The sequence below is a fragment of the Calonectris borealis genome, chromosome 2 (assembly GCF_964195595.1).
Source record: "Calonectris borealis chromosome 2, bCalBor7.hap1.2, whole genome shotgun sequence".
Taxonomy (NCBI): domain Eukaryota; kingdom Metazoa; phylum Chordata; class Aves; order Procellariiformes; family Procellariidae; genus Calonectris; species Calonectris borealis.
The window spans coordinates 102,441,274-102,457,006 of NC_134313.1; the positions used below are offsets into that span (position 1 = coordinate 102,441,274).

The 15,733-nt window shown below is 38.4% G+C and overlaps 1 protein-coding gene across 13 annotated transcripts in view; it reads left to right on the forward strand.

Moving 5' to 3' along the window:
* The window catches only part of CDKAL1 (CDKAL1 threonylcarbamoyladenosine tRNA methylthiotransferase), a 434,025-nt gene that overhangs the window by 28,714 nt on the left and 389,578 nt on the right, over positions 1–15,733 (forward strand). For 2 of the 13 annotated variants that reach the window (XM_075142828.1, XM_075142830.1), the window contains exon 2: positions 15,070–15,243. The exons of the other annotated variants lie outside the window; for them this stretch is intronic. Coding sequence is in view for 1 of the 2 variants with exons in the window: in XM_075142830.1 (XP_074998931.1) it covers positions 15,186–15,243 (58 nt within the window). In the remaining variant the exon portion in view is untranslated. The remainder of the gene's footprint in view (positions 1–15,069; positions 15,244–15,733) is intronic. 13 annotated transcript variants of the gene reach the window in all.

A 15,733-nucleotide genomic window follows, 5' to 3' on the forward strand; every position in this document is an offset into this window, starting at 1 on the left:
TTAAAACGAGTATAAAAATGTTTGTGTTGGTGTAGCTGCATCTGTATGTGAATTGTGTTTGAATCTGAAAGAAGTGTCATCTGATACTGGTTTTTTTTGCGAAGTGTCTTATTAGTAGATTCACAGAAGAAATGTAAACCTGATAACCTGTAATAAATGAGCTCTGAATGGGGGATTTTGCTGCTGACCAGTGAAGAATCTTTTTTTTTTTCTTGTTTTGTACTTGTGATTGATGACTGCTGGCTAAACAAAGAATGAGTGAATAGATTTCTTGTACTTCTTAAACTTTCCTTCATTAGATAACTTTGTAGCTTGAATTCGAGTTTTACTGGCTAATCGTAGAATTTCTTGAGTATGGAGATTTATTATTAAATGATCTGTTCCAGTCTTTTACTGTGTTCTATTTATAGTGTTTGTGGGTTCATCTGATACCTTCCTTCCAGAAAGATTCAGCTGTGGTGAATCGTACAGCACTTTTTCTTGTTTCATAGTTGACTGTGAATCTGTTTTTAAGCTACCTGCAGGGCAAAAAGAGGTTCCTCACTTTTTCCTCTTGTCTTACCTGCCTCTAGAAAGAAAGAAATATTGCTTTGTCTCCATGATTTTACAGCAGGAGATGCATATGTGTGATTGCAGAGCCGAGTACTTTTGAGTAATGTCCTTTTCATTGTATTATGCTTTGAAATACTTACTTTTTAACTATGTAATTTTTAGGTCTTCAGGTGAAAAGCTAGCTGCATTTCTAATCTGCTGACCTCCTTGGTTGTCAGGAATTTTTCTTAAATTCTTACGATCTTCTTTGCTATGCTACTTGTACAAGTGAAATAAAAAAAAACAGCCAGGGATCAGTCTATGGATTCGAGTACTTCCATTATGCTGTCTCATGTTCTTCTATCTGTATCCACATCTTAAGTTATTAGACAGTCTTTTTCTATGGGATTTCTGTTCCAACAAAAAAAATACCAGAATCACAGACTGAAAACATGAATCAGGGAAAGAGAACACTGCAGATATCTGGAGTAATAATACTCAAGGTTTTAACTATTTCTCATCTCAGTAATTAGATAATTCAAGTCTTCAACTTAATATGGCATAAATCAGCAGAAATGACTGTTTCTTAACCACCTTTTGTGCCTACTTCTCCTCTGGCCCCCAACCCCGGGGTAAAACAAACATCACATTTAAACAGAAATTTTTCTTCTGTGTGACAACTTTATGAAGAGAAAAGCATGTAAGATGTGAAGTGTTATAAGGAATATTTTATGACTCTTATTCTTAAATTCAATGCAGCTATCTTCTGGGCAGCTTTTCCTTCCTGTTCCTCTTAAGCATCAGATAGTGATCATCACAAATGTGTAACTCTTAGTGTCTGCCTACAGAGTAAATTTTTGTGTGCAATAATAACTCGGGGTTCTCTTCAGCAAATGTTACTATGCCTTTTGCTATGGTCTGACAGGCATGACCCACATTTAAGAAAGCCCTCTGGGTCTGTCTGGTTCATTACTGTCTACTTGCAGATGCTTCTTCATATATGGTTAGTTGGGATGCTTTTGCCAACCTCTAGGTTTTTTTGCAACATTTTGGTGTAGTGGTTTTGCAAATTCATGCTCTCCAGTAGTAAGAGCCTGACGTGCTTAATAGAATTTATTAAGCATCTTTCTGTCTTTCTAATAGCAATATTGAGAGCGTTTTGATTTTTATGTCACTGAGCTTCAGGTTGCTCTGGGTTGTTAGATGAAAGTAAATGTATAATTACATATGAAATGTCCAGTCTCTATTCTGAATTCTGCTTTAGAGTCTGTTTTCAGTAGACTGCTGGAAATGGTTTTGAATATAATTTAAAGGCATTTCCCAAACCAGTGGGGGGTGTATTTTTAATACTAAAGGAGACTGCCTCATATTTTCTTCTTTAGTAGTAGGAGGCTGGTTGCTGTAACTGTCATAACTTTTAAAGGTAGTAATGATCTTTAAATTAACCAATACTGCTTGTGTTTGAAATGCTAATCCAACAGACTATATGGTTTGTACAATTATTAATACTCTTTGTCTATGTTGCTTAGTAGTTAAGAGGTTAAGTAGTTCACAGGAGGCGGGGGGGAACAAAAGCAGTTTGCGTTCTGTCAATTTTCAACTTCAGATACCAGTAAATCATTGCAGCAGCCTTCCTTATCAGTTGTTTGCACAAAAAAAAGTGGAATGGGGGAGTGGAGAAAACCTGTTAGAGTTGTGTCTGAGGGGACCATCTGCTGTGGTTCCCAGTGTTGTCAGCGTGATAAGGGATAAGCTGTGTAAACAGAGGTACTGCAAAAAAAGGCAGGCCCCGTTCAGGGAGGCATATGTACGATTTGGATTTGGGTTGATAATGGCCTTAGAAAGTCGGAGGACTTAGAGTAAAAGTCTAAGAGTTTTAGAGTTACTCTTAGAGTAACAAGCAGCGGGGCGATGCATTTAATCTGAAACTCCAGATGTAGCTTATTAGCATGAGTTTGCCTGTGGACTAACTTCTGTAGCTTTCTTCTGATTTATTGGAACTTCTATAAACGGAAAATATGCATGAGTTGCAATGGATTTATGTAATACTGACACTTTTTTCATGTTTTAGAAACCTTCACTAGCTGTTTCAATTAGTACTTAATCAGCAAAAATAGATAAAGATTTGAAGAATGACCAGCATTGATATTAAATGTTTGATTTTTGGGGGGGAAATAGCGAGGTGGTCACTTGGCAGAGTAAGTAGGCCCATATGAACAGAAATGGTCAGAGAAAATTGATGATTATTCACCTGGCAGCAGGTGTCCCTAGTGGATCTTAATTTGACACGTATACCTCAGACCCTTGGAAAAATGTGAAATAGAAGCCGACTGCCTCTGGAAGTAGGGAGGGGGTTTCGGAGCCTCTCGTTAGTCACACATGGGATGCTCATTGCTGCAGGGTGGGGTGCAGGTGTGTCTGGCTGGCTGCTGGTCCACCTCCAGTATTGCTTGTGTAGCGCATGCTGCATGCATGACTGAAACTTTGATCTCTTTGGACGAAGACAGACATCTGTTACTAAAGCCCCTATAAGTAGCTAGTTCCAGTTTAAATTTCTATATTAGGGTCACTGGTGTGTCTGGTTTTATGGTGACTGAAGTACTGGAAAATGGGGAGGAGGTTTGCGTTGAAAATAAAGTTAAACTTTTCACCAGTTGGTTTCTGGCTACTTATGGTTGTGGTTTAGGGGGAAATAGATGCACGACTTGGAATTTTTTTGGTGAATGTTACGAGGCTTTTGCTGCTAAGATTCCTGCAGCCATCTATAACAGCTACTAGGGACGAACTCTTTGGGAAGGTAGAATGTAGAATAATGTTCTGAGGGAAAAAGGGTGCCTGCTACTCATCCAGGACTGTCTCCCTTTCCATCACACAAACTCTCCTCTCTAGTAGCTGTATCGAGAAGGTAATGATTTCTTTCAGTCAGTGATGATGTGTGGAAAACTGAAGAGGTGCCAATACCTTTCCCTTGCTAACTGCTGGAATGTGATATGCCACATTTGGGGAGACTTAGCATGGGTGGATGTTGGCCAGCGGGTAGTACGTGGTATTACTGTGAACTATTACCCTCTGGGAGGAGGTTGGTGCCTGGAGTTTGAGGTGCAGAGGCTTGGAACAGACTGGAAGCTGGGGTCTGTATGTGGGAAGAGAAAGTGGAGGTAGGGGCTCTCAAACCTTTATAGAAAAGAAGGGAATTGTCAAACAAATAATAAAAAAAAAGTTTAAGCATGGCTGACCTATAGGTTAGTTTACTTTCTGGTGACTATAAGATGTGAATATTATATTGCTTATTAGTAAGCCAATAACAATATAAATGTAGTATTTTCTTAACTTTGGGATCTGGCAGCAGGTTTATAATAGCCCTGTTTAAAGTATATATGTTGCTTATATATGCTGCTTTCTCTGATGAATGCTCACACACCTTTCTGTGCTGGGCTTGACTGATGTCCCTGCTGCACATGCAAGTAAATACTGCCAGCATATGATAAGATTTATGTGTAACTCTTCTCCGTGGTGCCCAGTGACAGGACAAGAGGCAATGGGCACAAACTGAAATACAAGAAATTCCGTTTAAACGTAAGAAAAGACTTTTTTATTTTATAGTGAGGTTAATCAAATGCTGTAACATGTCCGTTGAGGTGTGGAGTCTCCATCATTGAAGACATTTAAAACCCAACTGGCCACAGCCCTGAGCAACCTCCTCTAGTTGCCCCTGCTTTGAGGATGGGGCTTGGACTAGATGATCTCCAGAGGTCTCTTCCCACCACAGCCACTCTGTGATTCTACAAAAAACTGTGAGCTTCAGAACCTATTTTAGAGAAGGAAGAAGATATTGGGGAGGGGGAGAAAACTTTTTTCTTGTTATGTGAAGTCAGCTGAGTTACTGGCTGCTTTTCTTCTGGTTAGCTTCTTGCCAAAATTGTCTTTGGTGTTTCTGTGTATTGTTTTTCTGTCTGTACTGAGGTTACTAGGGTTTGACAAGGTGTCTCCACGTCTCTTGTGCAGGAGAGGGGAAGGTTTTCTTGCACTTGTGGGAAGTAGGGGAAGGCAGAGGAGAATTTCACATCACTTTCATTTGTCCCATGGGAAAGTGTTTTTTAACTCGTTTTTAGGTAGTTCTTACAAAGGTGAATTCTGTACTAACCTAGTGCTACTGTCTTTATCACTTTTTTTGAATGAAACTGCCCAAGTCCCAGTAATAGTAAGAGGAAATGTAATTCTGTTACCATTTCCTATATGGAAACTATGATCAAAACTTTAGAAATGACATACATGGAAGAGTTGCTTCAATTTTTTCACTCTTTGAGTTCAGGCTCAGGTATTGATTATGTGTGAAATACTATTGAGGGATGAGAAAGAACTCAAAGTGAACATAAAGTGCGTCTTAAAAATAAACTTTCAAGACTGTGAATGCAACGCTTTCTCTTTATTAAACCAATTGATGTTTCTTTTGTACTGTTTTTAGTTTGTGAAGGTTTTCCTCTTTTCCTGACAGCCTTCTTCCTTCTTTGTATAGGGACCTTCACTTTTTATTGTCAGGTCTTAATTATACTTTTATTGATTCTCATTTTAGTGGAATATTATACTTTGCAGAAAGAGTTTTATATGTAAGGTTCTCCACACAGGACTTTGACTGAAATTAGTGGGACCCTTGCTAGGTGGTAGAAGTTGCTGGCTTTTCTTGGATGTTGCAAGAAGAAGATATAAAGAGCTTGTCTGTGTTGTAGAGGATGTGTAGGAAATAGCTCACTGCTGGTCTTATCCCTGTAAAAAGAGTAAGATTAGATCAGGTGCAGAAAATGTGACCCAGAGAATTTAAGTGGGTACTTCTTCGTCATCTGAACAAGATGAATTATGTGGATGTATTTCTACATTTTGCTTAAAATGCTGATTTAGCATATTTTCTTCCTCGTCAGCAAACATCTGGTATGCTACAAATCACCCACTCTCCTTAGAATATAAAAAATGTAAGTGCTTTAAATTATTGAGATTCTGCTTAACTACGTGTAAATACTTATGAATAAATTGGTGATTTAATTAATGATGTTTTAATAATTCTTATACGATTAGATTGAGTGATAGAAAGCATTTGCAAGCTGAATTAACTATGGAGTTATTTTACAGGTTGTGCCTGCGTCATCTACTGCATGTGTTTCTTAATACTTTCTTTTGCTATAATTTCATCTTAACTTAGTATTTCCTTATTATTTACTTGAAATTCCGTGCATTATGAAACAATGGATTCTGTTTCATATAGATATGAGAACAATATTTCAAATCTGTCCTTCTCTCTGGTCTGCTGCATTAAAACATTAAGTGCCAGAGGAAAATGTTGTGGGTCAGATGCAGATTTTTTTTTTTAATCTGATCTGCTACGGATTCTTAAGCTTTTGTAGTGGGTTTGAAAGTCTGTTTACCTGCAATAGCATATGTTACATGGTTGTTTCTTTTTAAACACATCTGTCCTAATTATGCTGTATTCTTTTCATGTTTTGAAACAAAATATTGGAAGCTAATGTATTAGCCAAAACCTGCACTCAAACTTCTGTCTGCTTTTTCTCACTTGAAGCAATGAAGTTAACCGTTCCAGGCATTATTTAATGTGCCGGAGACCTTTAAATAGTTTGAAGGTTGAGTTCAGCTTTCTGTTTGCTCTTTTCCACGGTTTCTGCAGTTGTTCTGAGACTTGCTGCTTCAACTAATAAAACTAATTAAAATTTGAAGAGTGTGGTTTTTGCTTTTACAACTGATGAATTTAGTTTCCATTGAAAGTAATTTCCAAACGAATGGTATCTGTCAGCCTGTTGTATACCTGGAATATTCTGACAGTATAAGTTGTCTTAAAGATGAGTCGTGTGGGGAAAGACCACAAGTCCTTGCCTGACTTGACTGGTGGAAACGTGTACGAATAGAGGGGAATGCGGACTGATGGAGAAATAGTCTTTAGGATGGCTCCTTTTTAAATTATTCTTTCCCCTTTTAAGTCATCTTTTATTTGTGCTGACTTTAAAAATTGGTGTTTGAAAGATATCACAAAATGTTATTCATTGCCTTCTTTAGTAAGACAGACTAAAGAAGCTTTTATAGATAGTACAATTTTAAAGGAGTAATGATTATCAAACTGAGAAGTCCTCTTATCTTGAATTTTGATCTGTTTCAAAATTGGTTTAGGTTACTCAATTACTGTATGCTGACATAAGTAGCATATTGAGAGCTTTGGCAACAGAGAAACAAAAATGATCAAATAGTGCAAATGTACAGTCATAGACTTTCCTTCGCTGCTGTTTCAAATCATGGCCTTCTGATTTCTGCTGGTGATGGATCAAAAGGGGGAGGTGATTGGCACACGGATCCTTTCTGCATGGTAGCACAGCTCCGGCTTTCAGTACAAACGTGAAGAGCGGTGTGGGCTGCTGAAGTGCGTGTTGGGGGGTTCGGCGGGCTGGTTCTGCGCTGCCCAGTGCAGCAGCAGCGCCGGGGGGCAGGCAGCTCGCAGCCACCCCGCAGGGCTGGGGCCGGGCATCGGCTGTGGGGAGGTTGCCGGTGCTGTGCTTCGCAGCTCCCTGGCCTCAACGGGCAAGCCGTTTGTGTATCAGCCCCTGAAAAGCTAGGAAGAAGTGCTTATTGTTAAACTTTGGTCCTGTACCTTCAGCCTTCTTGGATTATGAAGAAAGTATCTTGGAATCATATTTTTGCTCTAGAATATAGGTCTCTGCTGCTGTGATCTCAAGGGTAGATAGATCAACAGAGCACATAAGGTCCCATGACCTTGATTAAAACACATGGAAGTGGTTTTGCTATTCCTTTCAAGGCTCAAAGCAGCTTTTCCCATTTGCTTGTCTTTAACTTCAAAATTATAGAAGAGCTTTGGAACATATTGCTGGGGAATCTGGAAAACCATTTTTTGGGTTTTTTGGTTTTTTTTTGTGTGTCTTAATTAAATAGCAGTATAGAGAACATAATTAATCCTTTATCCACAGTCTACCACAGCGGGCAGTTCCTCAAAGCCACATTTAGCAATGTAAAGGCAAAGAGGGATTCTTCTTTTTCAATGTTCCTTGCTTCTGCAGGAATGGGAGGGTGAGTTTGGTAGCTGCTGTTCACAGTTGAAAGTAGAGGGCAGCTCTATACTGGTGGTCAGTTTGTGAGTGGACTATTTGTGGGGTGTGTCTGGAGGGAGACAGCCACCTCCATGCGGAGGAGAGGCCGGCAGACCCTATACCTGGGTAGTGGCATGTATCTGAATTGGGGAATAGGAGGAAGCAGGGGGGACGAAAGTGGCTGTGACCAGGGAATGGAAGAGCAGGATCTGGTGTCTGGTTTATGTAATTGGGGTGCCCCAGCGCTGTCAGCCTCACCAGCTCTTGCACCAGCGCAGCTCTGCCAGTGCACGAGAGCTTCACTTAAACTGTGAGCTGCGTGATGCAAAAGCCATAGCTTTAGATACTACTGTTTCAGAACGTATCAATTCTTAAAAAGTGTGGCATAGCTGATTTGTTCATATTTTGAATTATACAGGATTTTAACAATAATGACAGCATTGTGGTCTCGATCCTTCATTTCATGCCATATGCCACACTTGTAATTTAATTCTGAAAAGTGCTTGCATAATGATTTTAAAGTGCTTTAAGTACTTGACAGCACATCATCAGTGGGGGACAAGTCAGTTACTGTCTGTATGAATTCCCTTCTAGCCCTTTTGATTAGATTATTCAGCACCTTGTTTTAAAGACTGATGACATGCAAGTATCTTCTGGAAGTCAATTGTATAACTTGAAATTAGAAAGTAGTACATAAGTATTAACGATAGTACCAGACAGAATATTGTGATGCATGGTGCAGCGTGAAAGACTTGAGCCTCCTACATGCTCACCTTGCCACAGGGGCTTCGCAGCATCACAGCTCCATGGTTAACATCCATCAGACGCATCCAGTCTCACAGTCTCTAACCCCTGTAGCCTCCGCTGAGCTTCTAAGGCCAACACACAAAAAGCTCTATGAGTTTTTGGACATCGACTTGGACTCTCCCAAGCTTACCAGCCGTGCTGGGAGGGCAGAGGTGGTGACAACTGTAATTAAATGTGGTCTTCCTTTCTTTGTCTCCCTGAATGCTAAATAAAGGGCAGGAAAAAAAAAATCAGTGATCTAATGAGGGGATTTCTTTCGATCATGAAGCTGTAGATTGCGTAGAGCTAAGCTTGCAGGGACCTATTTAAGCATTTTTTGAAAGATAAGGTATACACACATCATGCACACTTTTATTTCTAACTCTTGAAGATACCTGCCTCAGGTTTTTCTTCTGTATAGTATGAGCTCAGATTTAAAACAAACAAACAAAAACCCAAACAGAAAACCCACGAAAACTCACTGTTATTGGAATCTGCACTAGTAGGTTGGGATTTGAGATCTTCTTGGGACTGGCAGTTTTTGTGGGAGCTGGGCACTGTTTAAGATGGGAGGCTTCAGTTTTAGAGCTTTTACTTGTGTATCTATATATAATATATGATAAGTGTCTTCTGAAATTGCACAATTTTTTATAAATTATGCACCAAACCTTAGATTATGCCACAGGATTTGCTTCTTTCCAGTTAATGCCTTAGGCAGCTTAGTGGGAAGTCTGTCTTTAGCAATGCCATGCAAAGGATTAAATGTATTTTTTATAAGTGTATAATAACTTAACTTCGTTATTTGAAAAATATCATTACTTAAATAACAAAGGAGCATGGGGGGAACTTACTGTTTTGGAGAGTTCATTTTTAGGTCGTGTTGTCTGAACTTTGTTTTTTGAATAGCTAAATAGCGAATGGCTCTAAAATCAGATGATGATTATTGTTAGGAAAATTTCATTCTTGTAGTTTCCAGTTCTTAAAGCATTTGCTATTTAAGTTATGTGAATTTTGAACAAATTTTCTGAGGTTTAATCACATAAATCTTAATAGACTATTGAAAATTTGGTTTGCTAATGCACTAACAATTGAGAAAAAAAAAATCATATTTCTAGTTTTTCGGTTGTGTCAAACTACCAAAGTTATTCATTACTGAGGAAATTCTGCTTATCGTCTGAATTTTGAAGCAAGAATTTATTGTTTTTTGGAGATGTGCACATCTTTGGGTTTTTCTATGGCTAGATGGGTTTTCTTTGTTTATGTCAAGTAAAAGGACAGAGGTTTTCATTGCTAAATAGCTAATATTCTCAGAAATCTTGAATGTTAACTGTTTACATGACAAATTTTACTGTGAGATGCTGTCTGTCCAGAGGTTGGCACAAAACAGTTTTATATTGCCGTATTAAATCATTTGAATTCTAAAATAATTCATTTTGTGTACCTTTAAAAAGAATTCCACTGTTTATTCTCTCGTAAGATGCTCTTTCTTTGCTATTATTCACCAATATTTTTGTTATTAAACAGAACCGTTGTTTAGCTGCAGGATTTCTCCTGCAAGGTATCCTAAGCACAAGAGAGTTCCACATGATTTGTTTTCTTCTGGATTAATAAGCCCTGAGGTAGCAGGGTAAAATATGTCTTCTCTTCATAGTTAAGGCATCCAAATATAAGGTAGCAGTAACAAGAGAAAAGTTGGCCCCCCTGCCTGCCATCTGTGACAGCCAGCTGCTGGATCGCCGTGCTTTGTATTGGAGGAAAGGCACGCCTCTGACTTGTTTTGAGATGAAAAGCTGGCGTTGGGAACGCTGCTCTCCAGGAACACGTGGCCTGCCTTGGTGTACTTCTGTGGGGCAGGTATCTTCTGATTTAATGTACAGAATGTGAGGAATTAAATTCATGGTGTTCACATTGACCTGCAGAGAGGGGGTATAATGCCCAAGGGGGGGGGACACTGTAAGGAAATAGCACCTTCCACCTATATCCCCTTGGTTCTAGCGTTTAGAAGCAGGTAAGTGGCTGTCAGTCATGCACATGTAAAGGCTTTTCCACGTGTGTTCGTAGAACTCATGGGTGGTACGCGGAGACCAACACTTGAATTCTCGCTGCTTTGGGCAAGGTGGTCCAATGGTGGCCTTCAGGACTGTCCACCTGACCTGCCGCCTTACCTGAGCAGAGATGCTTGCTCAGCAACCGAGTAAGAGCACTGAAATAGTCATCCACCAAAGGTGTCTTAGATGTCATCATATTACTTCCAACAGTGCAGAGTAAAAACCAAAGGAGAGGGGGACGGGGAAAATGATCACATGTGATCCATTGGCTTTCTGTGAAGACTGGGATCTCCTGCTGAGGTACAGTAATGTATAGTTGGAAGCAGTAATATCTTAATTTATTCTAGATAAATTCTCAAGAGAGTGAAGTTCTAGGTTCGTGGGTGTTTTTGTGTTTTTTGGGGTTTTGTTTTGTTTTGATTTTTTAAACAACTTTTATTGTTGATGGATGATTTCCGTAGTATATTCAGACAGAAGTTCCATAGACAACATGTCAGGACTTGCTTCAAAGAAAGTTATGGGATTGTTGGGGAGGCATAGAGAGAGGAGAGAGAGGAGGAGCAAGCTGAAGAGGAGTGTTCACTTCGCACTGATCAAGAGTCTGAAAATGTTTGGGTTTGTGTGGAATGTATCTGTTTTGAAAGATGGTGAAAGTAAAAGAGCAAAGCCTTCTTGAAAGTTGCGTGGTTTGTTTTTTTTTTTTGCCTAATAGTATCACAAGGACCAGGATTACCAAAGCTGAAGAGCTAGTTTTTCCTTCTCTTTAAAATAATAATGATAATAAAAAATCAGGTTTATCAGTATGGTGATTTGTGTGTAGCCATTTGCATTTATAGTTTGATTGTATTTTGTTATTTTCTGTTAGTGCACGTGGCTCACTCTTGGTGAGAAATGACTAAGTCTTTTGTGGTGCTTTTGTAGTCCTATGAATGCTCTCTTTTTTAATTTAAAGTGGTCCCTATTATGAAAGTGGTGGTATGAGCAGTGTTTTCTGAGTTTCTGGACAGACACAGCTAATTAAGCGAGCTGTGAAAATGAAGTGGTTTGATGTAGAGAATGATCAGTAAGAAAATGCTCAAAAATGAGGGTTTCGCCTCATATTATGGCAGAAACATTGGGAGGAATATGACTTGTTATACAATTGTGTTGCTACTGTTGTGGCAGGCAACTGAGATAAAACCACAAAAAACTAACGTGTAAAAGACAATGCTTTTGTATGTGCTGTAAACTTAGCTCCTGAAATTCATTGCTGGAAGTTTCTTCAGGGCCGAAGATTCAGGAATGAATTCTGTGTTCATAAATAACAAAGTATTCTCCCACCTCATAAATTAGGTGAGGCATCATTACCTATGGGTCTGGAAGCAGCTTCTTTTGAAACTGGTTTGCTCTTATGTTTCTGACACCTTCTTCTAAAAAAGCCTGTGTATCCCTCTGCCAAACTGCTAGACAAGAAAAACTGGCTGTGACCAGCACATCAGTGATAAAGAAATTGCTAAGTAAAAAGAGCTTATCCGACTACCATTTTTTTGCATCAGCTAACTGTCCAAAGAGTATGTGGAAGAAGTTGTAAGGACTATCTGTTTTTTCAGATAATATTCTTGTCATTTTTTCAGCTTTCAGTGTTGGAGAACAAAGAAATGCCTATTCTATCAAATCACTGGGTTTTAACAAACAGCAGTAATATTAAGTAACAAAATAACATGTTTTCTTGAGTGAAAATTCGTAAGAAAGTGTATTTTCTTCATGGAGAGTAAGTACTTGTTGGACGATTTCAGAATGATTTCTGTAACTTCCATAAATGTAAAGCATACCTGTTGAGAAGAAGTTAAAGCTCTTCATAATGTCTAATACTTGCAAGCTGTACGCAACTGTACTGCATTTTCTTTCTTCATTCAACAAATAGGTGCTGGACTAAAATTTTTGGCTTTTGTATTCCTCAAACATACAACTGTCTGTGAAATACAGTGGACTTATATTGCCACTGCCTGATCCCAAAGCCTGCTAGAGAAAGATTTGCAGATCTCTTTCATTGTGTTCTTAGTACCTGTACCTATACTGCTTTGAGTGAAAATACTATGAAGTAAAATTAAGGTAGTGAATCTGCTCAGTGTAGTCTATGTTTGGTATAGAAGTCATTTCAAACTGACACATGGTCTAGTGTAGAGAAATGGGACTGTGCTATCTAGCATGAAAATCCTGATGTCAGGTATAGTTTCTGAACCTTTTAAAAATAAGTTGTTAATGCCAAACAAAACTGTTGATACTTTTTGGTGGGCCAAAAGCTTAAGGAATGAAAGATGTCGACAACACCTGGGTGGGTCCACTTCCTAGAACTGCTGGGGTGAAGGGAGGAGGAAGTGGAGGTTTTCCATGCGTACTTCTGAGTGGCTTCCTTTGATTTCCATCTGAAATACAGATTTACATAAATGACAAATGAAAAGTTAACCATTAATTACTCGGTAAACAAAAATACTTAGCAATGATTCTCAATGCATGAAAATGTGAAAATTAAGAATCTGCAAAAGTCTGCATTAAAGTTGCACAACTATTTAAGCATATTAAGAAGTACATTTTTATGGTTAGCAAAGAAGGACTTTTGAGACCGAAGTTTAAAGCAGGCTATTATTTTATTACATGACTTAAAAGTTTGATTTTACATTGTGCTTTTCCACTACAGTAAAATAGAAAGCAAGTAGCTTTGCATAACTGTGCTTAACCTTGAATCCTTGCTGTTTTACTTTTCCAACCAAGCGGATACTCAAAGCTGCTTCAAAGCAGCAGAGTTATCCTAAAGATAGCATTAAATGTTTGCAAGTGTTGAAGTGGTAACATGCTTTGTGGCTAGTGTTGTTGAAAGACTCTAATGGTTAAGATTTTGCTGCTGTTTCTGTGGTGGCATAAACTTCAGTGTGTTACTTTATACTATTTTGTCAGAAGCTACTTATCACAATTAAAATTGTTTAAAGAAAAAATGATTTAGTTTTTAGCCTTTTTTGTTCTGACTGAAATGTTCCGTTACGTCAAATGTTACAACTTGGTTGGAAGAGAAATGCAGGCTTTGGTCAATGGAGGAAAATATCCATTCTTCTTCAACGAAGTGTTAATTTAAGTTTTTAATGTGTTTTGGGCCATTTTTCAGGTTCATCAAGCTGCTAGTCCCGAATTAATAGAACATTAAGATTGGAATGGGAGATAGTGAGGTTCATAGTTCCAGTTAGGCATGATGTAGAAAAAATTAATTTTTCTTCAAAATAAAATACTAACTTGAAACATTTCCACTGACATTTAGTGAGAATTTTTTAAACATTTTATATTGATAACATAAAAGGGGGGAAAAAAAGTTGTTTAGAAACCATTAAAAGTATAGTTCGTAACACTGTATAAGGTTCTTTTTCACTTTTTTTGTGAAGTGATATTTCATGAAACTTTAAGTGTTTCAGTTGCTGTATTTTTTTCAAATGGAAGATAGATTTTTTTTTTTTCTGTTGAGCTTCAGTATTGATGTGTTTGAAATATGTTAGCACTGAATTTGAAAATGAAACAATTTGAAACTTAAGTAGATTTTTTTAAGTAAAGGGAAATTAAACTTACAGTACCATGAGGTAAACAATTTGCTAGTGCAGACTTGATAGAAATTAATTTGAATGGCTTACTCTGCCAGCTGATCAACGAGGTGGTTCTTGTACTCAAAGGTCTGGTAGAGTTACTGAACTTTAATGACTTACGGTTGGAAGCTGAGCTATAGTAATGTGCCTGCACGTTTGCCTGCAGCAAACATATTTAAAACACCGGCTTGAACTGTAATAGCAGACTAGCTAGGGAACACGTCCGTGCTGCCTGTTGACATACAGCCTTATTGCCAATAATCTACTTTTGTGTCTCACTTATTCTTTGTAAATAGCGTTAAAGGTGAGATGGCACCTTCAGTAAATCAGGTATCATGGGAAAGGGTGTATAGTAAGTTTGAAAAGTTTCAAGTGCAGGTTTGAGATTGCCTTTTGACATTAAGTTACAACAGATGTTGGATTTATTCCAAATCCTTAATAAGAGATGGGGGCTATAGTTTCCACTTGGCAAGTTACCAGCCTAAAGAAAAAGGCCTCTATTCGTGCTGTTATAATGGAAACTATTCTCTTTACCTTAGTCTTCCACAAATGCGGCTCGTTTAGTGGCTAAAAATACCTCCTCATATTCATAGATTTCAGTCTCCTGGTTCATAGCTAGACTGCTCTGTTGCAGTTTCAGAGGTCTTGGGCAATACAGGCAGATTTATACAGTAGTGAGAAAGCCTCCTATGAGGCTTGACTGATACCTTCTCGTGAAGTAAAAGGAGCTGAAGTGAAGGGAAATCTGGTGGTGGACTTAGCGAGTCATTTGTCCTTTAAGCAGGAATATAAACTTAATCTTGCAGCATCACCTGCCGTACAGGGCTAACAGGGACAGCTGCAGGATGGCAGCTCTCGTGCTATGACTTCTGAGCTGCTCAGCTTCTGCAGTGAGGCCAGGATACTGGAATGTTAAGAAGAGCAAGATACACTCTTCTTTTTGGCAGCTTCATTGACAACAATTGTTTTTAATTCTGTGTGTCTATTTTTATTTTTCAGAGGAAAGCCCTCAGAGGGCTAAACTAGGCTTGCTTGGTGCACCAGGATTTTTGTGAGAATGTTGTTGCTTCCTACATCTGCCTCTGCCTCTACAGAGAGATAGATGTTCTTCAAGCATGTTTTCCTTTACACATCTCATGCCTTTTCTCAAGTCAGAAAAGTATTCAGATACAGGTGAGGTGTAGGTGGCTCTAAGGGTATATTGAAAATTTTGTTTGTTTTTGATGGCACTGTTTATGCTTTGCTGTTGAGACATGACCAAATTTTATCTGACTGATGTGAAGGTCAGTAGGGTGTTGATCTCTGAGCCTATTGGGTACCAAAATAGAGAACGGAAGAAGTTCAAAACTTTGTTAGTAAATGAATTAAATTTATCTTGAATGGAGGTTGGGACTCAAAGCTGTCTAAGCTTTGTACTTCTCAGTAGCAGAAATGGAAAAAAAACCCCAAACACTAAACAAAGAAACCCCAACCAACAAAACAAAAAAACAAACCCCAAACCAAAAACATTTAAGCATACATCAAGTGTGTTAATGATAAAGTAAAAAAAAAACTTTACTGGTATTCCTTATTCGATGGTACTAAACAGTAGGTATGCAGACAAACAAAAGTATGTACATATAGCATCCTGAAAACAAATTAAATTTGCTCATTTCTATGTTGG